The sequence below is a fragment of the Vulpes lagopus genome, chromosome 11, assembly GCF_018345385.1.
Source record: "Vulpes lagopus strain Blue_001 chromosome 11, ASM1834538v1, whole genome shotgun sequence".
Lineage (NCBI taxonomy): Eukaryota > Metazoa > Chordata > Mammalia > Carnivora > Canidae > Vulpes > Vulpes lagopus.
In genome coordinates this window covers 12,052,219-12,069,465 of record NC_054834.1, presented here as the reverse complement: position 1 = coordinate 12,069,465, position 17,247 = coordinate 12,052,219, and the positions used below count along the sequence as shown (strand labels likewise).

The 17,247-nt window shown below is 40.8% G+C and overlaps 1 protein-coding gene across 1 annotated transcript; it reads left to right on the top strand.

The window, feature by feature from the left end:
* The first annotated feature begins 4,192 nt into the window (after positions 1-4,192).
* Positions 4,193-15,758, top strand: LOC121472227 (probable G-protein coupled receptor 141). Its single transcript, XM_041723452.1, has 3 exons — positions 4,193-4,262; positions 13,113-13,238; positions 14,506-15,758. The coding sequence occupies exon 3, from the start codon at positions 14,541-14,543 to the stop codon at positions 15,423-15,425; it is 885 nt and encodes a 294-aa protein (XP_041579386.1). The 5' UTR covers positions 4,193-4,262; positions 13,113-13,238; positions 14,506-14,540; the 3' UTR covers positions 15,426-15,758.
* Positions 15,759-17,247: the final 1,489 nt, after the last annotated feature.

Here is a 17,247-nt window from a genome sequence, read left to right as displayed (position 1 = left end):
TTTTATTTTTTTAAAGGCACATTGTATACCATTTTCTGTGTTTGAAAAAGCTGCTCCTCCAAATAATAGCAATAAAAAAGACTACAAGCATCATATCATATAGATTATTACATTCATAGACGTCTTTTAATGTGTACCAAAATTTCTTGGCTCGGCTTTGTGCTCAGAAGAAAATTGAGATGTACATATTCCATATAATACACCTTAAATTTAGAGAACTCAAGATACTTTGACTAGAATGATTTAGTAAGCCTTGTGATTTTTGTATAGGTATCTTAACAAATCTTTTTAAGCATAATAAATAAATAGCATTCATTACTGACAAATAAATATGGTAAAGATGGAATCATTTCTCAAAGGCCATCCAATTAGACTTTAGAATTCCTTGGTAGAGTTCTAATATCTGAGTTAAAAACAAAAGGTTTGGGGGACTCGGATTCTGTATAAATTTAATACCCACTAATTGCAAAACAATCCATTGTACAACTAGGTATAAAGCTTGGTTGCCTGCACACATGTCTTTCAGCTGATAGTATTGTGATGCATAAACTGATAAATTGTTTCAGAGTGGGCTTCCTGTGGTTGTTATATATAATCCTCAAATATATATATATATATATATATATATATATATGTCTTTTATGATTTTTCAAGTATGAACTAATAAACAATTTTAGTAAATTTAGAGGATACAAAATAACATACAAAAATGTGTTGCATTTCTATATATCAATAACAAGCTATCAGGAAAAGAAATTAAGAAAACAATCCCGTTTACAATTGCATCAATCCCCCTCCGAGGAATAAATTTAATCAAGGAAGTGAAAGACTTGTATACCAAAAACTATAAGTCATTGATGCAATAATTTGAAGAAGATACAAATAAATGGAAAGATATTCTGTGCTCATGGAATTGGAAGAATTAATGTTAAAATGTTCATAGATTCAGTTAAAAAAAAAAGTTCATAGATTCCATGCCATTGTTATCAAAATTACAATATCATTTTTCACACAAATGAAAAAAATCCTAAAACTTGTATAGAACTATTAAAGAACCAGATAGGCAAAGTGATCTTGCAAAGCTGGAGGCATCATTCTCCTTGATTTCAAACTATATTATAAAACTATAGTAATCAAAACAGCATGCTATTGGCATAAAAACAGACACATACATCAATAGAATAAAATAGAGAGCCCAGAAATGAACTAATTTATGAGAAAGGAGTTAAAAATATTCAAGGCAGAAAGAACAATCTCCAATAAACGGTGTTAAGGAAACCAGGCAGTCACATGCAAAAAAATGAAACTGGACCACTGTGTTACAACATACACAAAAATTGGGGGATCCCTGGGTGGCTCAGCGGTTTAGCGCCTGCCTTCAACCCAGGGTATGATCGTGGAGTCCTGGGATCGAGTCCCGCATCGGGTTCCCTGCCTGGAGCCTGCTTCTCCCTCTGCCTGTGTCTCTGCCTCTCTCTGTGTCTCTCATGAATAAATAAATAACATCTTTTAAAAAAACATACACAAAAATTAACAGAATGAATTAAGATATGAACATAAAATTTGAAACTGTTAAACTCCTGGAAGAAAACACAAGCAGTAAGCTCCTTGATGTGGGGTGTTGGTGATGAATTTTTGGACTTGACACTAAAAACAAAAGCACAAAAACAAAACTAAATGAGTGAGACTAGATCAAACTAAAAAGCTTCTGCACAGTAAAGGAAATCATCAACAAAACGAGAAAGCAACGTATGGAATGGGAGAAAATATTTGCAAATCATATATCTGATGAGAGATTAATATGCAAAATATATAAACTACTCATATAATTCAACAGCAAAATGCCACAAAATCTAATTAGAAAATCAGACAGGACTTGAACAGACATTTTTTTCCAAAGAAGGCATACAGATAGCAGACACATGAAAAAGTACTCAACATCACTAATCATCAGGGAAATTTGAATCAAAACTATGATGGATTTTAAGATATGACTTCATATCTGTTAGAATGACTATTATCAAAAAGACAAGAAATGACGTGTTAGAGAGGGTTTGGAGAAAAAGGAACATTTGTGAATGGTTGGTGGGAATGTAAATAGGTACAGTTACTATGGAAAACTGTGTGGAAGTTCTCCCAAAATTAAAAATATAACTATTGGGATGCCTGGGTGGCTCAGTTGAGCATCTGCCTTTGGCCCAAGGTGTGACCTGGGGTCCCGGGATCGAGTTCCGCAATTCCCACATCAGGCTCCCTGCATGGAGTCTGCTTCTCTGCCTCTCTCTCTCTCTCTCTTTCTCTCTCTCTCTCATGAATATATAAATAAAATCTTAAAAAAATAGAAATAAAAATAAAGTCCTAGAGGATTACAATTCTTTAAATATTGAGATAATTTTGGGGAGGCCCATTAACAAATTAGGGCTTCAACTTCCACCTTTTCTGTGATATCTGGAATTTTATTTTTGGAATGAACCTTACTGCTTAAATAAAAGTACATTTTAAAATCCTAGAAAGCTAACACTCTTCTTCAAATGTAGTTCTTTGCCTCCAAAGAAACTGTTAGAGGAAGACACTAACCTTGGTGATTACCCTAAGTTAGTTTTCAAAAGATGAAGTCAGTCTGTCCTGTGCAAGAGCAGGTCTGAAGCAGATGCTGCTAGAGGTGCCACCATCTTACCCACTCTTGCCCCTTCGCGGAAGATGTCATCTGAGAAGGCCATTGGGGGGTAGTCCCTGTCCCTGGAATGACGTGGTGGCGATCGCTTACCATTCTGCAGTGGTTACGTGGCCACTAGGGAACATCCTTGAGAGAGTGGGAACAAAATTTGCAACTGCTGGGACGCCTGGGTGGCTCAAGGGTTGAGCATCTGCCTTTGGCTCAGGAGGTGATCCTGGGATCCAGGATCAACTCCCACATTGCGCTCCTTTTGGGGAGCCTGCTTCTCCCTCTGCCTGTGTCTCTGCCTGTGTCTCTGTGTGTCTCTCATGAATAAATAAATAAAATCTTACCAAAAAACATTCTGCAACTGCTAATTCCCAAACCTATGTCTACTCATAAGTCATTAGCCAGCCCTTGATGTGCCAGCCATGATGCCCTGTTTGACCCAAGGCACCCCGAGGCTAAGCCCACCCAGACACTGATGCAGCACCTGGGATGGGAACCTCTCCCAACTCTGAGTATCTGTGTTCTTGGTCCCTCTCTTCCTCCTCCTCTGTGTGTTCCTGTGGGTAGCTCAGTCTGCCTTGCTCTCTCCCAGGCGCACCATAACTTTCCTCCATGGAGATGGGGATTTGAAACCAGAAGGGTCCAGACAGACCTTTCCCCATCCCTCCCCTGCATTTCACAGACAGGAGTGGAGGCCCAGGGAGGCCACTCTGTCCCTCACTTTTCCCCCTGAGGAAGGTGACTGAGGGCAGCACTTCTGAGCATCTTTAGGTGCCAAGCAAACTGAAGAGCATCAAACAAGCATGTTGCAAGAAACTCACGTGTGTGTGTGCATACATATATATATGTATATATATAATTAAATATTCTCTGGCATTTATTTTCTAGTATGGCTGTAGTCTCATATAATGAAACCGAAGTTGGCATACAAAAGTCTTAGATAGCTGAGAGCCAGGGATATGTGTTGGTAAAGCTCAGGGAGGCTGGAGGTGGGGAGACATTTCCTCTGCTCTGGTTAGAACTCTGTACTTTCTCTCCTGTTCAAGAGCGTCTGCCTTTGGCTCAGGTCCTGATGTGGCCCTTGGGATAGAGTCCCACATCGGGCTCCTTGCATGGAGCCTGCTTCTCCCTCTGCCTATGTCTCTGCCTCTCTCTCTCTCTCTGTGTCTCTCATGAATAAATAAATAGAGTCTTTAAAAAATAAATTAAAAAAAGAAACGAGAGAGAGAGCATGCAGGAATGCTCAGAAATGCTCGTCATGCTAGGTAGAACCTAAACACATGCCAAAACCCTCAAATTTCCAAAGTGGCATTCCTCCTAGGGCTTGGGAGCACCAGATTTTTTATTTTTGTGAAATGGAGGACTGTAGTTGTCTGCTCCTACTGATATAGACACTTGTGTCCTCCATGACCCCTCTCAGTGATGTAGGTCAAGTACTTACTGTTGCAAAAGAAGAAATGTGTCACAATTCTGTGGCTCAGCAAAGGCCTAGAATTTAGAAATCCTGATCTGTGAAGATAAATAAAAGGCATTGCTGGTATATGTATTCAGATCTGCAGAATTTTTTGTAGCAGCCAAAGACCTTACGGGGAGGAAGGTAAGTGGAACACAAATATCTCCTTGAGGTTTAAACCAGTTAAATAAAACACATTTGATGGTTTGAGTGGTCGCAAGTGAAACCAGCTATCCAAAAGGGCCAATGGGGACCTGGAAGAGAAATCTCATGGTCCAGGAAGGATTAAATGGGTGATCTTGCTGTCATACCAGAGCCTAGATAGTCTCTGAGGAGGACTGAATCAAGGCATGACTTAAGGCTGGTACTGCACCCCCTCCTAATGCAGATCCCATTTCTTTTACTATTTCTTTTAGTATTTCTTTTCATGGGAAGATGACACATGCGTACAAACTCAAAGAGCTGGTGTCTAAAAGCCTGAAGCAATTGTGTTTGTCTCCAGTGATTATTGCTGTGTGACACCCTGATGGGGCATATATTCTAGAATGAAGGGAAACATTGCAGGATCAGCTGCTGTCAACAGCACACCAAGCAGGTTAGGACCGCTGGAGCGCCCAGGTTCCAAGGAAGGTTGGTTCTCAGGTACCATGGTGATTCCTCAGCTTGGCAAAGGCCTGCCTTGGAGCTGTTGGATCCCGGAGGTCTATCACAGGCTGGATCTCAGCCAGCACAGCATACCTGCAGAGCGTAGCACCTGTACATGCATCCAGAAATCAGCGGATGTAGAGATTAGCAGTGATGGGGACAGCTGGTTCTGTGCTCTCTGGACAGGTGGCAGCAGCAGGCAAGCGCCAAGGAAGACTGACTTAATACAGGAGTATAAGCTACTCTTGAGATTCTTTAAATGACCTGGGGTGGGACTTCAGAATAAAATCTCTATTTCCAAAAATGCAAGTATCGGGGGCTTTGTCATCAGAGTTTGAACACTGAAAACAAAATGATGATGGCTTTTATTCCTCAGTTGTGAAGCGGGATCTATTGGTTAGACATTAAAAAAAAAAAAAAAAAAGGCAAGTCCTTGCAATCTACAGTACTTTATCTACCATAATTAAGAAATTACTTCTTATATGGTTTTAAGCCAATTTTAGCCTGAGTGGACCCCATGCCACTGATGCCAACCTGCTGCTCTAGTCTGCTTTACCCCTGAGCACTGGGAGATGTGACAAGGCACAGTTTTATTGCCTTGAGTTGTCTCCCTGCCTGGTCCCCTCCTACCTGGGCCTCTCCAGGTTTTCCTCTCCCTTGCACTGTGGGTACATGGAAAGAATAGGGCAGGGCAGATAGGATTTGGAGGATCTGGAGCCAGGATGAGAGAAGTAGGGCTGTAGAGAGAGACACACATCCAGGTGCAGAGCAGAGACAGAGGCTGTGCTCAGAGGTGTTTGCTCTTAGATGTGAAATGGTCTGATTGCCTTGGAGATGCTTGACCCTGAATTGAGAAGTGAGGCCTGCTTTCTCCCAGCCACTGCTGCAGCTACCCAGTTCCATCGCACGGAGAATCGGATAGACCTCCCATGTCTGACGGCAGAGGACAATGAGCAAGGGAATTAGAAGGAGAAATCCAAGAGAGAAAGGCTTTGTGAGGCAGGGTGGGATAAATGGGAAGACAATGGCTTGAGGCGGTCCACCAGGAGAGAGGCAGCCATGGTGCCATCCCAACAATTGAAGACAAAGGTACTTTCCCCTCTTGGGGAGAATTAAGGAAGGTGTATAGCTACTTTTCAATCTCTCTGGGGATTAAAATAGGTCACTCTGCCTAAAGAGAGTCTTGTTTTACGTCATTTCCTGAACAGGCCATATGTACTCATCAGTTAGCAGTAAGGCCCCACATCTGCTCCATCTCCTGGAGTTGGTTGTTAACATCCACCCTTCTTCTGAAGCTCAGGGTACAGTAGGGCTACAGAGAATGTTGGCATCTTACCAGTCTGCAGTGTGATTTAGGCCAGGCAATGCAGATTTAGTACGGCTTCTTTTCTTCATGAGCAAGGAGAGCCTGAGGATGCTGATCCTCACCTCTGTGTTGGAGGTAAGTCTCAGCCCCCATCTGTGTCTGGACCTGGGAAGGGTGGGAATGGGAACCAGAGAAGCACGGGGATCTGATTTTGTGTATAAAACTTTTGAGCTTGCCACAGTTCCACTTTGGGGTAGAAATTGAGGATAAGAAAGGGAAACTACATAGCTAATTATTTCCTGGCGAGGACAGATTTTAGGGGCCAGAGAAATTCCTTGACAGAGAAAAGGAAAATACCATTTCAGTATCTCGAAAAACACTGCGTCTTCTACTTTATTTCAGATCTTGAAAATCTAATTGATTTTTAAATTTCTTTTCTCTACCTCTGACTTTTGAGATTTCATCCGATCAGGGAAGACCAGATGTAGCTGAACAACTCTGGTTCACCAGCGAGTGTATGCGTGCGTGTGTGCGTGTGTGTGTGTCTGATGCCTGACATCTAAGTTCATGCTCTTCCTACAACACCACGCTGCTTCTGAAGGAGAAGCAATTAATTCCTACATCATGGTTGTTTAACTTTGTGTTCTATGAATTGTATTTAACTTAAATTATTCAGATGGAATGGAATGTCCTGGTAATAGACCTTTGATGGGAAGCTGGACCAGTCTCCCACTATGATAGAGAAATTGCCAGAACCTCTCCCTCCAGCATGCTGGTGGCCAGGGCTCAGGCAAATGACCCAGCACTGTAATCAGACATTTGTACCCAGCACCGGGACATGAGGCCAGGGCTATAAACACATAGTGAAGCTAGGCTAGATATGACGTATCCCCACATCCTGGACTTGGATATGCCTATAAGCCCTGCCTTAAGATCATATCTCTCAGACCATAATCAGGGCAGGAAGTAGAGCAGGATGTTTCATCTACGTGTATGCAGTGAACACACTTGACTACCCCCTGGGTTGGACATTTCCTACCTACTAGTCTGCTGTCGCTCCATAAGAATTTGATCCTACTTTAGTTTCTTTAGAATATCAGCTTGCTTTCTAGGGATACGACCCTGAGGTATTCTCTAGCCCTTTTGTGTGCTACTAACACCTGAAAAGATAGGCCTGCTTTCACCATCCTTAGGGGTGGTCCGCCGAAGGATTGCATCAGGATAACCCAGGAGCTTGCTGAAAGTGTGGATGCTTGGTCCCACGCACACAGTATCAGGAAGTGCCCTGTTAATAAGCTGCCCCACCGACCCCGATGTCATTTGAAGCTGAAAGCTCTGGCTTACTCTCTGGTTCCTTCTCACTGGGCCCATTCATGAATGAGCATAATACTGGTTTCATTGCCTCTACCTGCCTGGACTTGGGTCACATCCACCATCTGGAATTCCTCTTACCTCTCTATCCTTCACAGCAGGTTGAGCCTGCCAGAATGGAGCATGCCATTGGACTGCCCAGCCACCCCCATTTGCCATTGGACTGCCCAGCCACCTCATTTGCTCCCCTTGGGACTCCCCTTGGGTGGAGTCCATTCCCTCAGCTTCATCTTTCCTGACTCAATCTTTCTCCCCAGTGCCCATAATTAAGCCAAAATTAATTATGACGTCCCCAAGTCCCCATTGAGCCAGTATCCACATGACTTAAAGCCATTAGTTAATCATAAGAAACTCTGACATTTCTTAATTCCTTAAAAGAAAAATTCTAACTATAGACTTAGAGAATGCTTGGAGCATTCACAAATATTTTGAGAAAGCAAGGTGCTTTTGATGGAGGTGTCACTTTTACATTGTGTTCCTCTTTAAAAAACAAAACAAAACAAAACAAAAAAGCAGAAAAACCCCTTCTAGGATAGGGAAAAGATTATATGATGCCTATTTGAAAAATAAAGGGATTAAAAAATTCTATTGCTTGCCCAAAATCACATGATGCCAATCTGCGTCTAAACTCCAGTTGTCTAGCTTGTCCCAGGTGCCCAATTCAAGGACTGTGCCAGATCCCCTTTGCCTCCACAAAATGCAGTGACACAACAGTCTGTTAGCAATTCGGAACCATCCAGAAGGCAATATTGGAAGTGTTACACCGCCGCAGGGAAATTAAGCCTCGTCTGTGCTCTGGTGTGATAACAATCCAGTCTTCTTGAGTGGGCTTTTCTGCCGTAGCATTGGCAAAATGTAATCAGCTGTGCCCATCACCAACTTCTATAAGCTTTTGTATTCTTTTGAAAATTTACTAATAACAGGGCAATCACTGTAATATCACGAAGTTTTCCTTCCTTGAAAAACTGGCTGGCTCATGCACCTAATTAAAACTGCTTTTCACACTCCGAACAAGGTGTCCGATTTTGATCAGGAAAATCCCTTAGGGCTTGGGGCCTCTCCTTGAAGAGAGTTTATTGTTAAGGGGTCTGGTGAAATTTTGAGTAAAAAGTGATTAGTGAAATTGCTCTTCATTCTAATGAGAGCCCGCAAAAGAGTGAAGAGCGAGGTGTTCTGTAGTCACTGGCAAAAGAGACAGAATCAGTATTTTTTTTACTTAGCTAGAAGGAAATGTCAGGTTTATATGAAGGCGTCAGATGTGCTCCTCAGACGTGGAGACTCTGAAATCTTCGATGGCTGATGATATTTATTTGAGTTCTTTGAACAAAGTGTGAACCAGGTCACCACGGGACCCATTTTGACTTGAAAATCTAAAATCAATAAATCTCTATGGCCAGTCCTTTGTGGCTCAAGACTGGAATTTCCAAATTTTATAACATTTGGAAAAGAAAATGAGTTTCTTGCAACATGCTTGTTTGTTGCTCTTCAGTTTGCTTGGCACCTAAAGATGCTCAGAAGTGCTGCTCTGAGCCCAGGTGGCTCAGCGGTTTAGCGCCGCCTTCGGCCCAGGGCGTGATCCTGGAGTCCCGGGGTCGAGTCCCACATTGGATTCCCTGCGTGGGGCCTGCTTCTCCCTCTGTCTGTGGCGCTGCCTCTCTCTCTCTCTCTCTCTCTCTCTCTCTCTCTCGTAAATAAATAAAATCTTAAAAAAAAAAAAAAAAAGAAAAGAAAAAGAAAGAAAGAAATGCTGCCCTGAGTCACCATCCTCAGGGGGAAAAGTGAGAGGGACAGAGTGGCCTCCCTGGGCCTCCACTCCTGTCTGTGAAATGCAGGGGAGGGATGGGGAATGGTCTGTCTGGACCCTTCTGGTTTCAAATCCCCGTCTCCATGGAGGAAAGTTATGGTGCACCTGGGAGAGAGCAAGGCAGACTGAGCTACCCACAGGAACACACAGAGGAGGAGGAAGAGAGGGACCAAGAACACAGATACTCAGAGTTGGGAGGGGTTCCCATCCCAGGTGCTGCATCCCAGTGTCTGGGTGGGCTTGGCCTCGGGGTGCCTTGGGTCAAACAGGGCATCATGGCTGGCACATCAAGGGCTGGCTAATGACTTATGAGTAGACATAGGTTTGGGAATTAGCAGTTGCAGAATGTTTTTTGGTAAGATTTTATTTATTTATTCATGAGAGACGCACAGAGAGAGAGAGAGGCAGAGACACAAGCCGAGGGAGACAGAGGCTCCCCAAAAGGAGCCCAATGTGGGAGCCAAAGGCAGATGCTCAACCACTGAGCCACCCAGGCATCCCAGCAGTTGCAGATTTTGTTCCCACTCTCTCAAGGATGTTCCCTAGTGGCCACATAACCACTGCAGAATGGTAAGCGATCGCCACCACGTCATTCCAGGGGCAGGGACTACCCCCCAATGGCCTTTTCAGATGACATCTTCCGCAAAGGGGCAAGAGTGGGTAAGATGGTGGCACCTCTAACAGCATCTGCTTCAGACCTGCTCTTGCACAGGACAGATTGGCTTCATCTTTTGAAAACTAATTTAGGATAATCACCAAGGTTAGTGTCTTCCTCTAACAGTTTCTTTGGAGGCAAAGAACTACATTTGAAGAAGAGTGTTAGCTTTCTAGGATTTTAAAATGTACTTTTATTTAAGCAGTAAGGTTCATTCCAAAAATCAAATTCCAGATATCACAGAAAAGGTGGAAATTGAAGCCCTGATTTGTTAATGGGCCTCCCAGAAATTATCTCAAGTTCACCATTGTACGTTGTGGTGTAGTGGACATAACGGCTTGAAACAAGTTTGTGGCTGTCAACATTATCTACTCCTTAACCGGCCCTACAGCCTGTCATAACTTTCTAAACTCTCTGAATTGTGGTGGCTTCATCTGTTAATGAACACAATTGTTTGTTTTCTTCTGGACTTGGTGATTTCTAAGCTCTCATGTTAAGGTTTTTTGTTTTTTTGTTTTTTTTTTTTTTAAATCTGGGCACTGTCCAAGGAAAAAAGAGCTGAATCCTAGGCATAGTGGGAAAAAATATGTATTGTATTTACAGCACTGTGCTGTAAATACAATATATACGCATTTTAGTACCTTGAAATCCTTACATCATCAGTGAGAAGAATTTTTTTTTAATCTGTGAGAACAATTAATTTGTGTGCTGGCCATAGTCCCAAATCATAACTGAATTTATTTTTGTGTGCAACTCTTGGTCACGCCTAACTCATTTCCCTGTTAGTCCTTCCGCAGACAAGCAACCCCTAAAAATAGCATGGTTTCTATGGGAACATGCTTTATCCCGTGGATTCTAGGAACAGGTTTTATCTGAAAAATAAGGTTTGCCAGATCAATCCAAACCTATAAACTAGAATTTGTATTTTCAAATTAATCTGATTAAAGAGAGACATTTTAAACCGATTGAAATGGTTCCATGTGAAATTTTCCCAGCTGAGTTGAGTTGGTATAAACTGCTTTGACAATGAGAGTTAGAGATCTCATCTTCTACTGAGAGGGTTTTGTTTTGTTGGAAATAATTAAGCCTATGGCTCCATTACCTTTAGATTCTGTTGTCCTGTATCTGTGGCCATAAGCACTGTTTGATGATCGAGTAGCAGACAGCGCCAAGTGAGGACAATACTCATTTTTCCAAAGTAAATGAGAATTTATCAGTTTCCTAAATGTAGGCTGACACGAACTTGCGATATAGGTGATAGAGTTGTTATCCTCTTGAATTCCTATAACTGAACAGTAATAGGATTTGGGGCTGGGTTTGCCTTGCCACTGGAAGGCATGTTGGTCTCTTGCATCTTTATAAGCCCTAAACCCAGTGCTTCCTCCAAAATATGCTTTGAGGTCTCAGCACAGCTGAAGATGACTATGAAGGTGGAAAATGAAGTTGATGTAAGAAAAGGAAAGACTTTTGAGAAAACTGAAACGAGCCTTCTTGTGGAAGTCATAGCACCAGAGTTTTGACTTCAAAAGACCCTTATCTCCAAATATAGTTAATGAGGGAAGGGAGTCTTTGACAATCGAAATACAGAGCTATATTTTGAGCACGCTGTTGAGAATATGGAAGTCTCAGACAAAGTATCCCTCTCAGTCATTCTTACACTTTGAAAGTCAAAGATTTGGGGTAAAACATGCAAGGATGATAACAGGCAGCTTTTGAAAAAAAAGCAAACTCTGTAAGGTTTTTGAGCTAAGAAGAAACATTTCTACAAATAAATCACTGATAGTAAAAATGAAAGTCTTTACTTAGAGGAATGCTTTTATATCTGTTTAACCATGAGCTGTAGAGACAGACATCCGTTTGTGGTGGGGAGGTCTATCTGGTTCCTCCATCTTGACCTCTCAGCTCCAGAAGCCTTCAGTCTAAAGTGCATCCATCATTTATAATCCATCCCAAGATTTCTCTTGACTTGTCGTTAGTGGAGTCTCGATTCTAGCCACCTGTTCTTATCGTCTGCCTTGATGTAGATCACCAACAAATGAGCAGCGTGCCCTGAGTCTTCCACCAGAAGCAAATTGTAAGAGGGAAAGAATGAGTAAGTGTTATGGGTTAGTCTTTTTTTTTTTTTTTTTTTGCATAGAAAACAAGCAAAGAAATATCTAGAAATTACAGGATGTTGAGGGATCATGTCTGGGGGGAGAGGGCAGTGTCATTAAGTCCTGAAGGGAAAAAAAGTGGAACATAGTCCCCACACATGGTCCTAAATTTAAATATTTTTAGGACCATGCTGAGAAATAAGTAACTACAGAAGAATGGGATCTTGTGTTTATGAAACATCTTTGTGTACATTATGGAGGGAGAAGTGGCATTGGCACTTTCATGACCTATGTCAGGGACTCTATTAGGTTTTTTATAGGCGTAGTCTAATTTCCTTCTCATTCCCATATGAGATCTCATTCCCATATTTACAGCTGAAGAGACAACTTTAGAATTAAACATTTGTCCCATGATTAGGCAGCTAGTAACTGGCAGGGTACCCTATTTCCAAATGTCAGACTGCCTTGAGAGGTGTGTCCATTTAAATTGTGGAACTGATAGATAATGTGGATTTTCTTTTCTTTTTTTTTTAAGATTTTATTTATTTATTCATGAGAGAGAGACACACACACACACACAGAGAAGTAGAGACACAGGCAGAGGGAGAAGCAGTCTCCCTGCAGGGAGCCCGATGTGGGACTCCATCCTAAGACTCCAGGATCACACGCTGGGTGGAAGGCAGGAGCTAAACCTCTGAGCCACTCAGGGATCCCCAATAATATGGATTTTCATTGCTTTAAAATAATCTCAAACTTGAATCTTGCCTTCTTAAGACTTGAGGATTGCCAAAATTTTAAAACTGAATTGGTATCATATTTGTTCATAAGTTATATAAAGCTACTCTGTTTCACACAAAAATCACATAAGCATTATATATTTTAAATATACGTACTTTGTTAAAATGCATACTCCAGCACACAAAATTTAGATTGTTATGCAAGTTATAATTATGTTTCTGAGCTAGAATAAAATCTTATTTAACAGCTTTAAATACGCCACGTCCAATGTAATGTTTCACAAATAAAAAAAATTAGTTATTCCCTCTAATGAGATTCTGGAGTAGCAGATGAAAAATTCGAAGATATTTTAGACATTCACTGTGAATAACTTTACCCTCAGGTGCAAATGCTCAAACTTTGCTTCTGGCCAGGTGGGCAGGAGATACATGAGGAAAATGGACACAGATCCTTCTGGATGGGGAATTCTGACCTGTTGATGTCTGAGTCCCTTACTGTCCAGTCAAAGGTATGAAAAAGTGTTTTATTTTTCATTGCTAGGTATTCGTTAAATACTTACTGATGCCATAACAATTTTATGTGACATAACTGTATATCTGCCGAGGTATAGAGAAAAGAGAATGGGGTAAATGTCTTTTTGTTTCTGTTTCACGTTAAGAATCATAACTTTTTAATGTGGCTTTTTTGCTGTTGTTATAAAGCAGTCTCGATCAAGTGCACTAGCTCATTTAATTTTCCAATAACCCCTTCACATAGGCAGTACAACCTTTCCCGTGTCACAGCCAGAGCTCCTTGGAGCCAGGTGACTCATGCTCATTCCCACAGCGACTCAGCGACAGATTTGGAGCTTATTTGCAGGATGGCAGATTGCTACGCTGGCACTGCTCCTTACACATCCATACCTGGAAAACTAAAATAAAAACTAAAAGGAACTTGCCCATCAACCCCAACTTTTCACCAAAATGTAGCACACTAGTCTTAGGAAAGATTCAGTGTTAGCAAGAGGATAAGAGAGCTCAAAAGCTATTCAGAAAAATGTTATATTAATTAATTAATTTATTTAAAGTAGACTCTATGCCCAACATGGCTCTAAAATGCTGAGGACCAGTCATATGCTCTATCGACTGAGCCAGCCAGGTGCCCCTAATAGAAAATGTGTTAAAATATTGCCTGATGCATCTTCTCACAATAATTGCAGACAATTTATATGATATTGTTGTTATCCCAAATTGGATTCTGACAATAGGAGGAGTGACCTTTGTAGATCTGATATGTGTGTGTGTGTGTGTGCCTTTATTTAAAATTTTGTTATTTTTTTCATCATGAATTTTTGGCATTTTTGCCATCAAAAGTTTTGATTTTTTTTAATAATTGCATTAAAATATTGTTTATATTGATTACTGAGTTTTTAGATCTTCCTTAAATTTCATACCATAGGCTAACATCTCTCATGGTAATTCCATCCCTGGTATGTGAGCTTAGACATATCTGTTAATAGAAGGTCTGGGTGCAAAGTTATGAATTCCTTATTTATTTATTTATTTATTTATTTATGAATTCCATATTTAAACAAACTTATTTTTGTGATTTTGCTTCACTCTGTCTCTTCAATATGTTGGGGTAATTACATGGAGTACCTGACCATCTTTATTGGGTATATATAGCTTGAGGATTGTAAACAGTTGTCTGGGATTGCAAAACTCAATTATTATTAAAGCATAGTTGCTGGGTAGTTTCAATATATCCATCATAATTTTGTAAAACTTTTGATCTAGGAGTTTATGGTCTTCTAAGAATTTTGTGGCGAAACATGGAGCCCATCAATACGACTGCCCTGCCAAATGCCTCAAACACAGAACAAGGCCACTGCAAGGGGCACTGCAGGATGATTCTGATAACACTCTACAGCATGGTTTTGCTTGGAGGCACTACTGGGACCATACTGATGTCATGGATGATGTTCAAAAGGAAAAGCCAATCAATGATTGCCATGATTGTTCTCAATATCATAGTCCTACACTCAATCCTCCTGGTAAGCCTCCCTTTCCGCCTCAGCTATTATTTCTTAGAGGTCTGGGAGTTCGGGTCCTTCCTCTGCCGATTGGTCAGCAGCATAATATATGGTCATATGTACTTCACCTTTGTTTTCTATGTGGCCATTGTCATCCTCCGATTGCTCATCTATTTTAAGAAACTTCAAATGCAACAGTTGCAAAAGTACCATGTGATAGTTTTAAGCATTGTTATTTGGACCGTGGGTGGCGTCATTTTTTTGCCAATATTATTTTTACAATATGGCATACATCCAAGTTACTCAGAACAACGATGCTTTGAGTTCTACAAAGATCTCAACCGTGGAGACTTCATTATCTTGAACTACTCTATGATTGTCATTATGATCTCAACGGTTGTGATACTCTTTCTCATACAGGTGGGTGTCATCATTCAACTGATAAAAGCTCTCTGGCCTGACATGTGGGCCCATCAAGAATATAGAGCTCAAATCAAGAGCTTCTTCTTCCTCCTCGTAATAGTGGTCTGTTTTATACCCCACCATGTATTCCGGGTACACTTTATTCAACATTACTCAGAGATAGACAATTCTGAGTTAGTTCTTTATAATGAAATTTTTGTCGCTTTGACTGCTGTCTGTTGCCTGGATATGGTGTGTTTCATAGGTGGGGTTATCCATTAAATACTCCTTGCCACTCACTTTGTAATCAGTTCTTTACCATTGTGACAAATAGTTTCAAGTGAATGGCTGCTACCATGATTTCATAATGGTTCAAAGTCTCTGCTCTTAATTGTTCCTGGAATTATTTTTCCATGAAAAGCTAATAAAGACTTATTCTTGGATGATCTGTTCCATTTAGTATAGAATATGTTTGATTTCCATAGCTCTATGCAAGTTGATCCCAAAATCGTTTCCAAACTCAACCCCTACCTCTTTTTCATGCAATACTTACTTCTGCTAAGCACAGCTACTGTCTTTCATACAACAATCCAGGCTGTTCTTTTTGCGTTTGTTCTTGCTAAGCTTTGATCTTAGAATGTTCTTCCCTCTACCTCCAAAGTATCTATTCTTCAAGGTCCAGAGAATCTGAAGATATGGACTCTAGAAGCCTTAACTTATTCAACTTATGCTCAAACTGAGATACATGTCTCTTGAAATGAGAGCCAGTGAAGGTAGGGCTGCTGGCTGTGGTATTTGGAGAAGAGAACTAGCTTAGAAGGTCAATAGACTTGACTCTTGGGAGGAAACCCTTTCACGATTAATGGAACATTAATATGGTTTGATCCTAAGGCTTAGTAGGTATGCAGGAAATAGAGAATGCCTCATAGACTGATGTTTCGAGACATGGATCCATTACACAGGAAAAGAAATTGGAAACATTTGAAACATGCTGGCAGGCTATATTAGAACCCAGACTTTTCAGAGTGTGGGACTGTTCTTAAGCTTATTCAAGGCACCCTCTATGACCAAGTAGTGTTACATGATTACAATCAACTCTGGTATCAGTTAGACTAAAAAAATAAAATAAAATAAAATAAATAAATAAAATAAAATAAAATAAAATAAAATAAAATAAAATAAAATAACCAAGGCAACCAACTTGGATTGAGATAAGTAGAATCTAAGTTGGTTGTCTTGGTTATTTTTATTGTGTTAACTGATGCTTACCTGACATAGGAATTGACATGCCCTTATGCTTTGCTTATAATAATGCTACCTTTATTTTTTTTAAAGATTTATTTATTTATTTATGATAGACACACACACACAGAGAGAGAGAGAGAGAGAGAGAGAGGCAGAAACACAGGAGGAGGGAGAAACAGGCTCCATGCAGGGAGCCCGACGCGGGACTCGATCCCGGGACTCCAGGATCACGCCCTGGGCCAAAGGCAGGCGCTAAACCGCTGAGCCACCCAGGGATAATAATGCTACCTTTAATATTAAATGTAATGAATCAAATAACCAAACCCTTACTGGTTAACAAGGCAGCATAGTTAATACTGAAGAGGTTGGGAATCATCTAGACATGTGGATTCAAAGGTTTTTAGTAACTTTTAGTAACTATAGAATCATGGATAAGTATTTACAATCTCTGGGCCCCAGTGTCCTGTGTTAGAGGGTTTTAGTATACCTGAAATAAGACAGCAACATGTGTCAGATAGAGTCATAGTGTCCAGCATGTGATCCTCAGGATAACATTACTTGTTTTCCTAATCCAGTGATGTTTTTTTGCAGAGACTTTTAAAATAGATTCAAAGTGTTGATTCATATACAAATAAGGTGGTTTTTAAAAAAATATTTTATTTATTCATTCATAAGAGACATAGAGAAAGGCAGAGACATAGGAAGAAGGAGAAGCAGGCTCCATGAAGGGAGCCCACTGTGGGACTCGATCCCAGGACCCCGGGATCATGACCTGAGCCAAAGGTAGAGGCTGGACCGCTGAGCCACCCAGGCATCCCAAAAATATATTTTAAAGGCTTAGATGCTCAATGTTAAGATG

Bases quoted from the DNA above. Each gene is read 5' to 3' on its own strand.
- LOC121472227 (XM_041723452.1), top strand. From the start codon at position 14,541: ATGGAGCCCATCAATACGACTGCCCTGCCAAATGCCTCAAACACAGAA.